Source organism: Pollachius pollachius (genome assembly GCF_949987615.1).
Source record: "Pollachius pollachius genome assembly, chromosome: 2".
Classification (NCBI taxonomy): Eukaryota; Metazoa; Chordata; class Actinopteri; order Gadiformes; family Gadidae; genus Pollachius; species Pollachius pollachius.
The window spans coordinates 52,232,712-52,245,379 of NC_136935.1; the positions used below are offsets into that span (position 1 = coordinate 52,232,712).

The window sequence follows — 12,668 nt, forward strand, 5'->3', positions numbered from 1 at the left end:
CCTGCCCACATGCACAGGTGCATGCATGCACACATGCACACACATGCACATGTTAGCATGCACACATGCACACATATGCACAGGAAAAACATATACACACACACACACACATACGAAGACACACACACACACACACACACACTCATCCACAGTGCACATGCACAGACATGCAGGCACAAACACACATGCATGTTCTCACAAGTGCACAGACACACGAGCACAGGACAAAGGGTAGAGGGATGTTATGCTGACATATTTCCTTAGATGGACTCCAACTAAGAGCAGAGAAACAATGGTGCCTTCTGTTTCTATTCAAACACATGTGAGCACACAGGGTATTCGGTTTCCACTGTGGTTTCCCCTGTCTGATAATAGTGATTATAAAAATCTATTTAATCACACATATAGCACAATTTAAAAGAACCAGATGTACAGCGTAGAGAAGAGATGAAGGTTATCTCCTGGACTTTTACTTTTCTTATCAGTGAGTTTGTAAACACTTGGACTGAGTGTTTATCCATGGCGGGACGCTGAACGATAATTAAGGCTTTATGTTTGGATGTGAAGGAGACCCAATGACTGCTGTGAGTTAGACAACTCAAAACAAACAGAGGGCAGCCCAACACAAGAGAGAGAGAGAGAGAGAGAGAGAGAGAGAGCGAGAGAGAGAGAGAGAGAGGGAGGAGAAAGAGAGAGAGAGAGAGAGAGAGAGAGTGGAGTGAGAGAGTGGAGTGAGAGAGAGAGGGAGAGAGAGAGAGGGGAGAGAGGGAGAGGGAGAAGCAGAGAGAGAGAGAGACAGAGAGAGAGAGAGAGGGGGAGAGAGGGAGAGAGAGAGTGACAGAGAGAGATAGAGAGGGAGAAACAGAGAGAGAAAGGGAGAAACAGAGAGAGAGAGAGTGACAGAGCGAGTGACAGAGAGAGAGAGAGGGAGAGAGAGAGAGAGAGAGAGTGACAGAGAGAGAGAGAGAGAGAGAGAGAGAGAGAGAGAGAAAGGGAGAAACAGAGAGAGAGAGAGAGAGAGAGAGAGAGAGAGAGAGAATGATAGAGAGAGTGACAGAGAGAGAGAGAGGAAGAGAGAGGGAGAGAGAGAGAGAGAGGGAGAAACAGAGAGAGAGAGAGAGAGAGAGTGACAGAGAGAGAGAGAGAGAAAGAGAAAGGGAGAAACAGAGAGAGAGAGAGAGAGAGAGAGAGTGACAGAGAGAGAGGGAGAGAGAGAGAGAGGAGAGAGAGAGAGAGAGGGAGAAACAGAGAGAGAGAGAGAGACAGAGTGACAGAGAGAGAGAGAGAGAGAGAGAGATGCATTCCATAACGGTTTCCTCACATCAGGGCAGAGAAAACAAACCGTGGTCCTTAAAGGCGGGCCCTCCCGGGGGGCGGCCTCCAGGCAAACTCCCCCTTCTCCCTGTTGACCGCTCCCCCCTCCAGGCCGCCTCCCCCTGAGCCTCGGGCCCGCCCCCAGCCGGCCCTATATGAGAGGCCGGCCTCCCTCTGGTGATCTCCACTCCTCGGGTCAGAAGCTGTAACAGTGTCCTCTTCTCGCCAACTCTCCTCAGCCGCAGAACGCCAGCATGTCTTCCTCCAGCTTCAGAATGAGCTACGGCGAGCCGGGCTCCGTCCGCTCCGCCCGCTGCTCCCCCCAGTACTTCTCCGCCCCCAAGGCCTTCAGCCTGTGCGGCCCGGCCGGGAACCGCATCTCCACCTCCACCGTGCGCACCGTCTCCTCCGGGTACGGCGGCGGCTACGGCGGCGGCTTTGGCGGCGGCTACGGCAGCGGGAGCTACGGCAACTTGGACCTGAGCCAGGCGGTGGACCAGAGCCACATCAACCTGAACGAGAAGGCCACCATGCAGAACCTCAACGACCGCCTGGCCTCCTACCTGGACAAGGTGCGCTGCCTGGAGGCGGCCAACTCTAAGCTGGAGGTGCAGATCAGAGAGTACTACGAGACCAAGGGGCCGGCGGCCGACCGCGACTACAGCAACTACTGGGCCATCATCAACGACCTGAAGGACAAGGTAGGGCCCCGCTGTGACCGGCTGTCAATCATTAGCTGTGCTGTCTGAGGGACTCTGGCACTCCTCTGGGGCGTTTAGTGACAGGCATCATAGTCAGAAGTGTCCCCGCCTTCAGCGCTTAAATGACTAATTAATTGTGCATTTTAATCGGAAAATGTTGCAAAAGACGACTTCAGTGGCGTCCATGGAAACATATCGCTCTAAGCTCAGCTAGAACAGGCCTACAGACTCAGCCTAGAAACCAACACTGTTCTCTCCTCTAGAACCAGCAGTGTTCTCTGCTCTAGAGCTACTGCTGTTCTCTCCTCTAGAACCAACAGTGTTCTCTACTCTAGAGCTAATGCTGTTCTCTCCTCTGGAACCAACAGTGTTCTCTACTCTAGAGCTAATGCTGTTCTCTCCTCTAGAACCAACAGTGTTCTCTGCTCTAGAACTAATGCGGCTCTCTCCTCTAGATCCACGGAGCGACGGTGGACAACGCCAACATCCTGCTCCAGATCGATAACTCCAAACTGGCCGCCGACGACTTCAGGACCAAGTAAGCATGAAGCCTCCAGACACCCTGGGAACATCTGGAGGCCAGGAGGGCACATCTGGGGGCGCGGCCCAGAGGGAACCCGACCTCACCTCTCTCCGTCACTCGTCCGCAGGTTTGAGCACGAGCTGATGATGCGGCAGTCGGTGGAGGCAGACATCGCCAACCTGCGGCGCCTGCTCGACCAGACCACGCTCACCAAGGCAGACCTGGAGATGCAGATCGAAGGCCTGCAGGACGAGCTCGCCTACTTGAAGAAGAACCACGCTGAGGTAGGCGTCGCCCAACCACCTCCCTGAGCCTCCGACTGGTTCTCCCTAACCCTGTCCCCATTGGTTCTCCCTAACCCTGTTCCCATTGTTTCTCCCCACCCCTCTTAACCCTGTTCCCATTGGTTCCCCATGACGCCCTAACCCTGTTCCCATTGGTTCTCCCTCTTCCTGTTCCCATGGTTCTACCTAACCCTGTTCCCAATGGTTTTCCACCCCGCTAACCCTCTTCCTATTGGTTCCCCATGACTCCCTCACCCGGTTCCCATTGGTCCTCCCTCCCCCTGTTCCCATTGGTTCTCCCTCCCCCTGTTCCCATTGGTTCTCCCTCCCCCTATTCCCATTGGTTCTGCCTCCCCCTCTTCCCATTGGTTTTCCCTCCCCCGGTTCCCATTGGTTCTCCCTCCCCCGGTTCCCACTGGTTCTCCCTCACCCTGTTCCCATTGGTTCTCCCCTCACCCTGTTCCCATTGGTTCCAGGACCTAGCGGCCATGCGCTCCCAGATGAGCGGCACGGTGAACGTGGAGGTGGATGCGGCTCCGCAGCAGGACCTGAGCAGGGTTCTGGACGAGATCCGCTCGCAGTACGAAGGCATCACCGAGAAGCACCGCCGAGACCAGGAGGCCTGGTTCAACGACAAGGTGACAGCGCCCCCCTACACCACCCTATAGTACTACACCACCCCCCATAATACCACACCACACCCTATAGAGACCACGAGGCCTGGCTCAACGACAAGGTATCAGCTCCACTGAGCCAACTGAGGTTCAAACACTACAGTTGACGGTCACTTTAAGTCTTGTAAAGCTTTCATTTTCCTTCCTAAGTTGATATCTTCAGTTTGTGACGCTCGCACTCAGGAGGATGACCATGGCCCTAATCACTGTACTGTTCCCCCCCTCAGTCCTCCACCCTGTCCAAGGAGGTGGCCATCAGCACAGAGGTCATCCAGACGTCCAAGACAGAGATCAGCGACCTGCGACGCACCCTGCAGGGTCTGGAGATCGAGCTGCAGTCTCAGCTCAGTATGGTGAGGGAGCCGCTCTGCTGCTGCCGCCTGCACGGGGATGTTACCTTATTAGAGCATCCAGATCCCCACAGGACGCTCTGTCTCTCTCTCCTCTCTCTTGCTCTCTCTCTATGTCGCTCTCTCTCTCTCTCTCTCTCTCTTGCTCTCTCTCTATGTCTCTCTCTCTCTCTCTCTGTCTCTCTCTCTCTCTCTCCTCTCTCCTCTCTCTCCTTCTCTCCTCTCTTCTCCTCTCTCTCTCTCTCTCTCTCTCTCTCTCTTCTCTTCTCTTCTCTCTCTCTCTCTCTTGCCTCTCTCTCTCTCTCTCTCCTCTCTCTCTCTCTCTCTCTCTCCTCTTGCTCTCTCTCTCTCACTCTCTCTCTCTCTCTCTCTCTCTCTCTCTGGTAGCAGAGAGGAGGGGGTTAACCAGACTCCTGCTGGTGGTGTTAGATTAAAGACAGAGGGTTGAGGGTGAGCTGGGATGCGGGGGGGGGGGGGGAGTGAGAGGGGAGGGGGGTGAGACGAGAGTGATACGAGCCGGGGAGATCGGAATGTCTCTCCTCAGATGAGTTCATACATCTGCTCTTCCTCAAGACGACAGTGAGAGAGGAGCATTAACACACACACACACACACACACACACACACACACACAGGAATGTGGTCCTCGATGCTGTGACTCTAACCCCCAGTTGGAGATAATTAAAAAGAAGTCAAAGCGAATTTGAAAAAGTGAGTCCTCTTAGTCAACTATTGTACTACAGTAATGGGTACTAAAGCATAGTACTGTGCTATAGTACCCAGTGCTATGCCATGGTACTGTGTAGCATTTAAAGGTACTCCTGATCCTGCAGTCACAACCCCTTTAAACACCGCGCCCCTTCCCATCCGGGCTCTGTGTTCAGATCCTTACATCGTGTCCCACCTGGCGGCACACCTTCCAGTCTTTATCCCCGGATATGATCCAGGGCAGGCCTCCTCTAACCTGCCCCCCCCCCCCCCTGCAGAAAGGCGCGCTGGAGAACACGCTGGGGGAGACGGAGGCCCGGTACAGCTCCATGCTGGCGGGCTACCAGAACCAGATCAACATGATGGAGTCGGAGCTGGCCAACGTGCGCAGCAGCATCGAGCAGCAGGGCCAGGAGTACCGCATGCTGCTCGACATCAAGACGCGGCTGGAGCAGGAGATCGCCACCTACAGGAGCCTGCTGGAGACAGAGGAGTCCAGGTACGGCCTGCTGCCCCTCAGGGAGGGCACGGGGCTCGGGAGGCAGAGCGGGGCGGCTGGTGACCAGAAGGTTGCTGGTTCGATCCCCGGCTCCTAGGAGGAGCCGGGGATCGAACAAGCAACCTTCTGGTCACCAGCTGAGTGTCGAGGTGTCCCTGAGCGAGACGCCCCCCCCCCCCTGACTGCTCCTGACCAGCTGGCCGTCGCCCTGCGGGGCTGACGCCGCCGTCGGTGAATGAATGGGTGAATGTGTGCATGAATGGGTGAATGTGAGGCAGTATGGTGAAGCGCTTTGAGTGGCCACTGGTTAGAAAAGCGCTGTGTAAATGCAGTCTGTTTGCCGTGATCCTTTCACACAGTCTGGTTCAAACGTTAAACTAAAGATGTTTTTCATTTCTCCCCGTTCCTCCCTCCTCCCTCCACCAGGCCGGTCAGCTCAGGTGAGTGTTCTCCTCGAACCAATGAAACGTCTCCTCTCTGATAAAACGCAGCCGTAGGAGTGAAAACACCAAACGACAACATGTGTCCTTCTCTTTGCAGGCGGAAAGACCACCACAGTGACCACCACAGTGAGGTCAAGCCAGAAGTCCAACTGAGAGGAACACTGGAGCACAGAGCAGCAGAAACACACACACACAGGCACACACACACAGGCACACAGACAGGCACCAACATGCACGCGTAACCAACTCACAGAACGTTGTTGGATTTCGGTTAAACATTAACTAAAGGTGCCGTTTGGAAATGAGTTGAGAAAGTGAGAAAGTAAGAAATAAAAGGTGAAATATGAGAAAGAGCGAGTCAGAGAGCGTGTGAGTGTGTGTGTGTGTGTGTGTGTTTTGTCTCTTAAAATAAAACTGCTGAAGGAATTATGTGTTTGCCTGACATTTCTTTATGTTTTCCTTATAAATACTTTGTAGAACGACAATGCGAACATCTCGGAAAAATGAAATGGTAAAAAATAACCTTCCTTGTGTTTTGAGTTCCAACTACTTTTTCCATGACTCATCTGTGTTTAGTCAGTTGCCATAGCAACGCTACACTACAGGTCGATGGGGGGGGGGTTACATAATGGCGATGTCATCAGGCAGGACTGAACAAAGTGATCTACTACATAAGTGTGGAACATACACACACACATATGAGCACACACAAACACACACATGAGCACACACACACACACGAGCACACACACACACACACACACACACACACACACATGCCCACACACACACATCCACATGAGAACACACATGCAAACACACACACACCTACACACACACTAACATATACACACAAATGAGCACATACACACACATATGAGCACACACGTACACACACACGTAAACATGAGCACACACACACACACACAGACATAAGCATACACACACACACACACACACACACACACGAGCACACAATCCCAAATGAGCACACACAAACACACAGACGAGCACATACACACATGAGAACCCACAGACACAAACACACACAAACGCATACATTCACACACCCACACTTGCACACACCTACAATCACACACACACTGGTACAGAGAGAACATTAACTATGTCCACATGTTGTGTGTCAACAGGGCGTGGCTGGAGGTCTCTGGAGGCCGCGCCCTCAAGGTTGACTTATCTCTTCCTGCTGAAGGATTTAACACAATGTGAGGATTGGAGGGTGAGGTGGCTCTGACTCAAGGACTTCCTGTCCACTGACCTAACACACACACACACACACACACGCACACACACACACACTCACACTCAAACACACACACACTCACACTCACACACACACAAACACACACACTCACACTCTCAGACACACAAACAGAAATGAGTACACAAACACACACACACACACAAACACACACACACACACACAAACACACACACTCACTCTCAGACACAAAAACACACACACAGAAATGAGTACACAAACACACACACACACACATGTGTACACACACACACACGTGCACACACACACCCACACACACGCACACACACACACACACACACACACACACACACACGCTGCCACACACACACACACACACACACTGCTTTGGTTCAGTGTTGTTGAAGGAAAGAGCAAAGACTTGGAGCAGAGCCCGAACAAAGACTTTCACTGGCATCTCACTTTATCAGGGCTGGGACTCCCCGCTTTAAAGCCAGAGGAAGAGGTGCCTTCTGGGAGAGGGACATCATGTGACCCGGTGTGTGAGGGAGCTGGCGAGGGTCTGAGTACTCGTGAAGGATGTGGGGAGGTGTGGTGGTGGTGGGGGGAGTTCTTCACATGGGTTAGGATTACAGAGCAAGGTCCGAACCTACAAGATACTGGGGCGGGGATCACGGCCTCTTTGGGTGGTTGCAATACCGATACACTGACTAGTTTCTGTCAGAGTTGGGAAATCCAGACTCCCACACACACACACACACACACACGCACGCACACACACACACACGCACGCACGCACACACATTGCAGTCATGGACCCCCAATGTTTTTGCGTGCGGGACAACACAAACAGAAACAGAGATACGGGAAGGAAATGAACATCTCGGATGTGTGAAGAATCACATTTTGTCTGTTTCCTAATCCAATCAATCTTTTTAAAGTGCACTTTTAGTGCAGAACAGAAATAAAATCTCAAACAAGGTCAATGACATGATGACAGGAACGATAAAGAGTTCAGAAGAACACGGCGAATCAGTGACAGAAGAGGAGCAGAGAGAATGAATGCTCTAAGACACACACACACACACACACACACACACACACACACAGACATAGACACACACACACACACACACACAAGCACACATACACACACACTCACACACACACACATACATAAGCACACACGCACACACACACACACACACACACACACACACACACACACAACAATTAAAGACTTTTCACTACCTACAAACCTGCATATTTTGTTGGTCCAGCATGACTAAGCCAGCCAACACAACACCCTCATAAGGAACACTAGCTGCATTGTGGGGTCTTACGACGTGCTCTGGGCCGTGCTCTTGCTGAGCACACTGCTGGAAAGTGTTGGACGAGCTTCAGCTGCTGCTGGCCAGAGAGGGGGCATTGAAGCCTGCAGCTTATGAAAGCCCACATAAGTGTGAACTTATCAGGAGGTAGAGTGGGTTGGCTGGTCACCAAAAGGTTGCTAGTTCGATCCCCGGCTTCTCGTGTCGAGGTGTCCCTGAGCGAGACGCCCCCCCCTGACTGCTCCTGACCGGCTGGCTGTCGCCCTGCGTGGCTGACTCCGCCGTCGGTGGGTGAATGTGTGCATGAATGGGTGAATGTGAGGCAATGCTGTCAAGCGCTTTGAGTGGCTACTGTTCAGAAAAGCGCTGTATGAATGCAGTCCGTTTACCATTTAACTGTTGGCAGGGGATCTGAGGTGGGGGTCATTGGTAACAACACGGCTGTGGGAACTGGTCAACGCTGAAGTAGAAGCTGGAACCAGCACAGCTCTTAAAATGTTTCCGAAGCATACAAAGTGTATTTTATGTGTTTGATGTAACTGCTTTTCATCAGCGCCCTATTTGTTCATGCTGTTAGCACCGAGAAGGGAGCATGAGTCACCGGTCCGCTGACACATCGTAATGTCGCTCACCTTTAAGAGTGTTTGTGGAGCTGGATCCTGTGCCCATATGAGGCCTTCCCTCTGGACCCGTGACTGTGTTAGCTCTTAGTGTTAGCACTTAGTGTTAGCACTCAGTGTTAGCTCTTAGTGTTAGCTATTAGTGTTGGCACTTAGTTTTAGCTCCTTATGTTAGCTCTTAGTGTTAGCTCCTAGTGTTAGTTCTAATTGTTAGCCCTTAGTATTAGCTCTTAGTGTTAGCCCTTAGTGTTAGCGCTTAGTGTCAGCTCTTAGTGTTAACACTTAGTGTTAGCCCTTAGTGTTAGCTCTTAGTGTTAGCTCTTAGTGTTAGCCCTCAGTGTTAGCCCTTACTGTTAGCTCTTAGTATTAGCTCAGAGTGTTAGCTCCAAGTGTTGGCTCTTAGTGTTAGTTCTTAGGGTTAGCGCCTAATGTTGTCTCTTAGTGTTAGCTCCTAGTGTTAGCTCTTAGTGTTAGTTCTTAGTGTTAGATCCTACTGTTAGCACTTTGTGCTAGCGCTTAGTGTTAGCATTAAGTGTTAGCTCTTATTGCCGGTTTATAGTCCTCTGTAAAGTGCTGCACGTAGACACGGAGAGCCTGTCGGAGAACCTCTTCATAGCTTACATGCGCATCCAATATTTTTTAACTATCTGTCGCCGCAACGGAGACGGCAAGGGCTGTGACTGGTCCTCTAACAAAATCATTTCCGGAATCACTCCGTTTGACTTTACACCTTATTTACTTTGTACATTGTTTACTTTGCACATTAAGGACCAATAAAACACCAAATAGGATTTGTAAAGCTTTGGACCTTTTTTTACAAAACTATTTACATGGTTTGTAGTCAACATATAAGATCAATTGGGCGGCAAATTGGATACGGATTACGGATACGGAGTAAAGTACTTTGGCCTTTAGTGTTAGCTCTTAGCGTTGGCTCTTAGCCTTGAAAGAACCGGGATGACCTCACTAGTGTTAAAACATGATACACACTACAGAAGGAGTTAGTATTAGAAATACACAACATTTCTGCTTCTGATTGATTCCCATTTTCCTTCTCACTCACGGCCATTTTAGGTTTGTTGTGAGAGCATAAAAGGGAGAGGAAGAGGACATTCTTCACCCTGCTGAGAATCTCCTCTGGAGCCGAGTCAAGCATAGTCCCGGAGGAATGCCTGCCCCCCCACTGAAGGCTAGGCTCCTAGCACCCCCCCCCCCCCCCCGGCTAAAAGCTAGGCTCCTAGCCCACCCCGCTAAAGGCTAGGCTCGTTCCCCCCCCCCCACTAAAGGCTAGCCTCCTAGCCCCCCTCCCCCCAAGGGCTAGGCTCCCAGCCCCTCCCCTAAAGGCTCTAAGGCTCCGAGCCCCTCCCCTAAAGGCTCTGAGGCTCCTAGCCGTGCCCTAAAGGCTTAAGGCTCCTAGCCCCTCTCCTAAAGGCTCCTAGCCCCTCCTCTAAAGGCTCTAAGGCTCCTAGCCCCTCTCCTTAAGGCTCTAGGGCTCCTAGCCGTTCCTGCTAAAGGCTAGGCTCCTAGCACTTCCCCTAAAGGCTCTAAGGCTCCTAGCCCCTCCCCTAAAGGCTCCAGGGCTCCTAGACCCTCCCCTAAATGCTCTAAGGCTCCTATTTCCTGCCCTAAAGGCTCTAAGGTTCCTAGCCCTCCTGCTAAAGGTTCTAAGCCTCCTAGCCCCTCCCCTGAAGGCTCTAAGGCTCCGGGCCCCTCCCCTAAAGGCCCCAGGGCTCCTAGACCCTCCCGAAAGGCTCTAAGGCTCCTAGACCCTCCCCTAAAGGCTCTAAGGCTCCTAGCCCCTCCCCTAAAGACTCTAAGGCTCCTGGCCCCTCCCCTAAAGGCTCTGAGGCTCCTGGCCCCTCCCCTAAAGGCTCTGAGGCTCCTAGCCCCCCCCCCCCCCCGCTAAAGGCTAGGCTCCTAGCCCCTCCCCTAAAGGCACTAAGGCTCCTAGCCCCTCCTCTAAAGGCTCCTAGCCCCTCCCGTAAAGGCTCTTAGGCTCCTGGCCCCTCCCCTAAAGGCTCTAAGGCTCCTAGCCTCTCCCCTAAAGGCTCCAGGGCTCCTAGAACCTCCCCTAAAGGCTCTAAGGCTCCTAGCCCCTCCCCTAAAGGCTCTAAGGCTCCTAGCCCCTCCCCTTGAGGCTCTAAGGCTTCTGGCCCCTCCCCTAAAGGCTCTAAGGCTCCTAGCCCCTCTCCTAAAGGCTCCAGGGCTCCTAGCCCCTCCCCTAAAGGCTCTAAGTCTCCTAGCCCCTCCCCTAGAGGCTCTAAGGCTTCTGGCCCCTCCCCTAAAGGCTCTAAGGCTCCTAGCCCCTCTCCTAAAGGCTCCAGGGCTCCTAGACCCTCCCCTAAAGGCTCTAAGGCTCCTAGCCCCTCCCCTAAAGGCTCTAAGGCTCCTGGCCCCTCCCCTAAAGGCTCTAAGGCTCCTGGCCCCTCCCCTAAAGGCTTCAGGGCTCCTAGCCTTCCGCTAATGGCCAGGCTAAGGCTGACTGTGGCCTGTGACCATCAGATAACGACTGTTTGCACGACTGCCATTGCTGCGAACCAGACCCTGTTAGCTTAAAGTCGGTGTGATGGGAAACGCATCATTCACTCACACAAGGACGTTTTTTACCCTGGAGTACATAAACTCCACGGCTGGTTGCAGGAAGGCGGGGGGAAGATGGGAATGGGAATCAAAAGTAATCTTCACTACAGTTTTGGAGCTTTAATGCGAGTGTTGCTGATTGGCCTGCTGAAAGGAACACACACACACACACACACACACACACACACACACACAGACAGGCGCTTCAGGCGTTTGGCATAATACTGTGTGAATTATGAGAGATGTTTCTTGTGGACTCAAGCTAGAACAAAACTCGGGAGAACCAACGAGAAGATAGTGGACAGTGTTGGGAAAGTTCACCTTCTTCGTGAACTAGTTCAAAGTTCAGTTCACAAATCTTCAAATGAACTAGTTCAGTTAAACGTTCATAATTCAAAATTTTGAACTAAGTTCACAGTTCCAAAAAATGAACTAGTTCATAGTTCTTTTTTTCAATATGTTGCTGTGAGCTTTTTGTTTTTTCTGGTATTTTGAACATTGAGCCCCCTTTGTGGTTTGTCTAGGATGATATAGAGTGGTTGAATCAAGTATCGTAGCGAAATACGGTTTCTATCGTGTTTTATTGCACATTTAGCGCATTTTGTAAATCCCATTGATTTCTGTTGGAAGACTCATTACTCGTTGGCCGGAAACGGAAAGGGGGGAGTGTTCACGTTTGGTTGTAGTCTTTTCGCTCGGTTCTAGCCCTACTGATGAGACGGAGAACCGAGCGAAAAGACTACAACCAAACGTGAACAGCCCCCCTTTCCGTTTCCGGCCAACAAGCAATGATTCTATGAGATATTCTAGTCCGCTGAGCTATGAGCCAGAGAGAGCTAACGTTATGGATTGTACATATTTATAATTCGAAATTCGTCTCAGCCTTTATATCACAGATACACTAGGGTCTATAGCATATAACCGCGTTGTCTGATTACAGTTTAATTCATTTTCCACAATTGAACAGCTCTCGTTTCGAAGAATAATCACCGTGCCATTTGTTTCAATGGGAATCGCTCTGGTCTATACTTTCAAAATAAAGTGTACATATTTATAATATGAAATTCGTCCCAGCCTTTATATGACAGATACTATAGGGTCTATAGCATATAACCACCTTTTCTGATTACAGTTTAATGTAACAGTAGGCTGGCAACACCTCAACTGCAAATGAACCGCACGGAGATTACCATGGCAACCGGTCAAACAACACGGCGATCTGCGCGCGCATCCGCCGTGTTGATAGAGAAATAACCCCCCCATTGAACGAAGTTAAACCGAGTGAGCGTGCCGTTCACTGACACCAGAATGAACGAGTTCACAGTAACGTTCATCAGGCAGTAATACAATACGTTCAGTTCACGTTCGCCCAAAATATGAACGAGTTCATGAACTTTCG

At 51.4% G+C, this 12,668-nt stretch overlaps 1 protein-coding gene across 1 annotated transcript; it reads left to right on the forward strand.

Annotated features, from left to right (window-relative positions):
* Window positions 1-1,510: 1,510 nt before the first annotated feature.
* Window positions 1,511-5,921, forward strand: LOC307071209 (keratin, type I cytoskeletal 19-like). Its single transcript, XM_079730145.1, has 8 exons — window positions 1,511-2,015; window positions 2,471-2,553; window positions 2,666-2,822; window positions 3,299-3,460; window positions 3,724-3,849; window positions 4,832-5,052; window positions 5,479-5,492; window positions 5,593-5,921. The coding sequence occupies exons 1-8, from the start codon at window positions 1,569-1,571 to the stop codon at window positions 5,646-5,648; spliced, it is 1,266 nt and encodes a 421-aa protein (XP_079586271.1). The 5' UTR covers window positions 1,511-1,568; the 3' UTR covers window positions 5,649-5,921.
* Window positions 5,922-12,668: the final 6,747 nt, after the last annotated feature.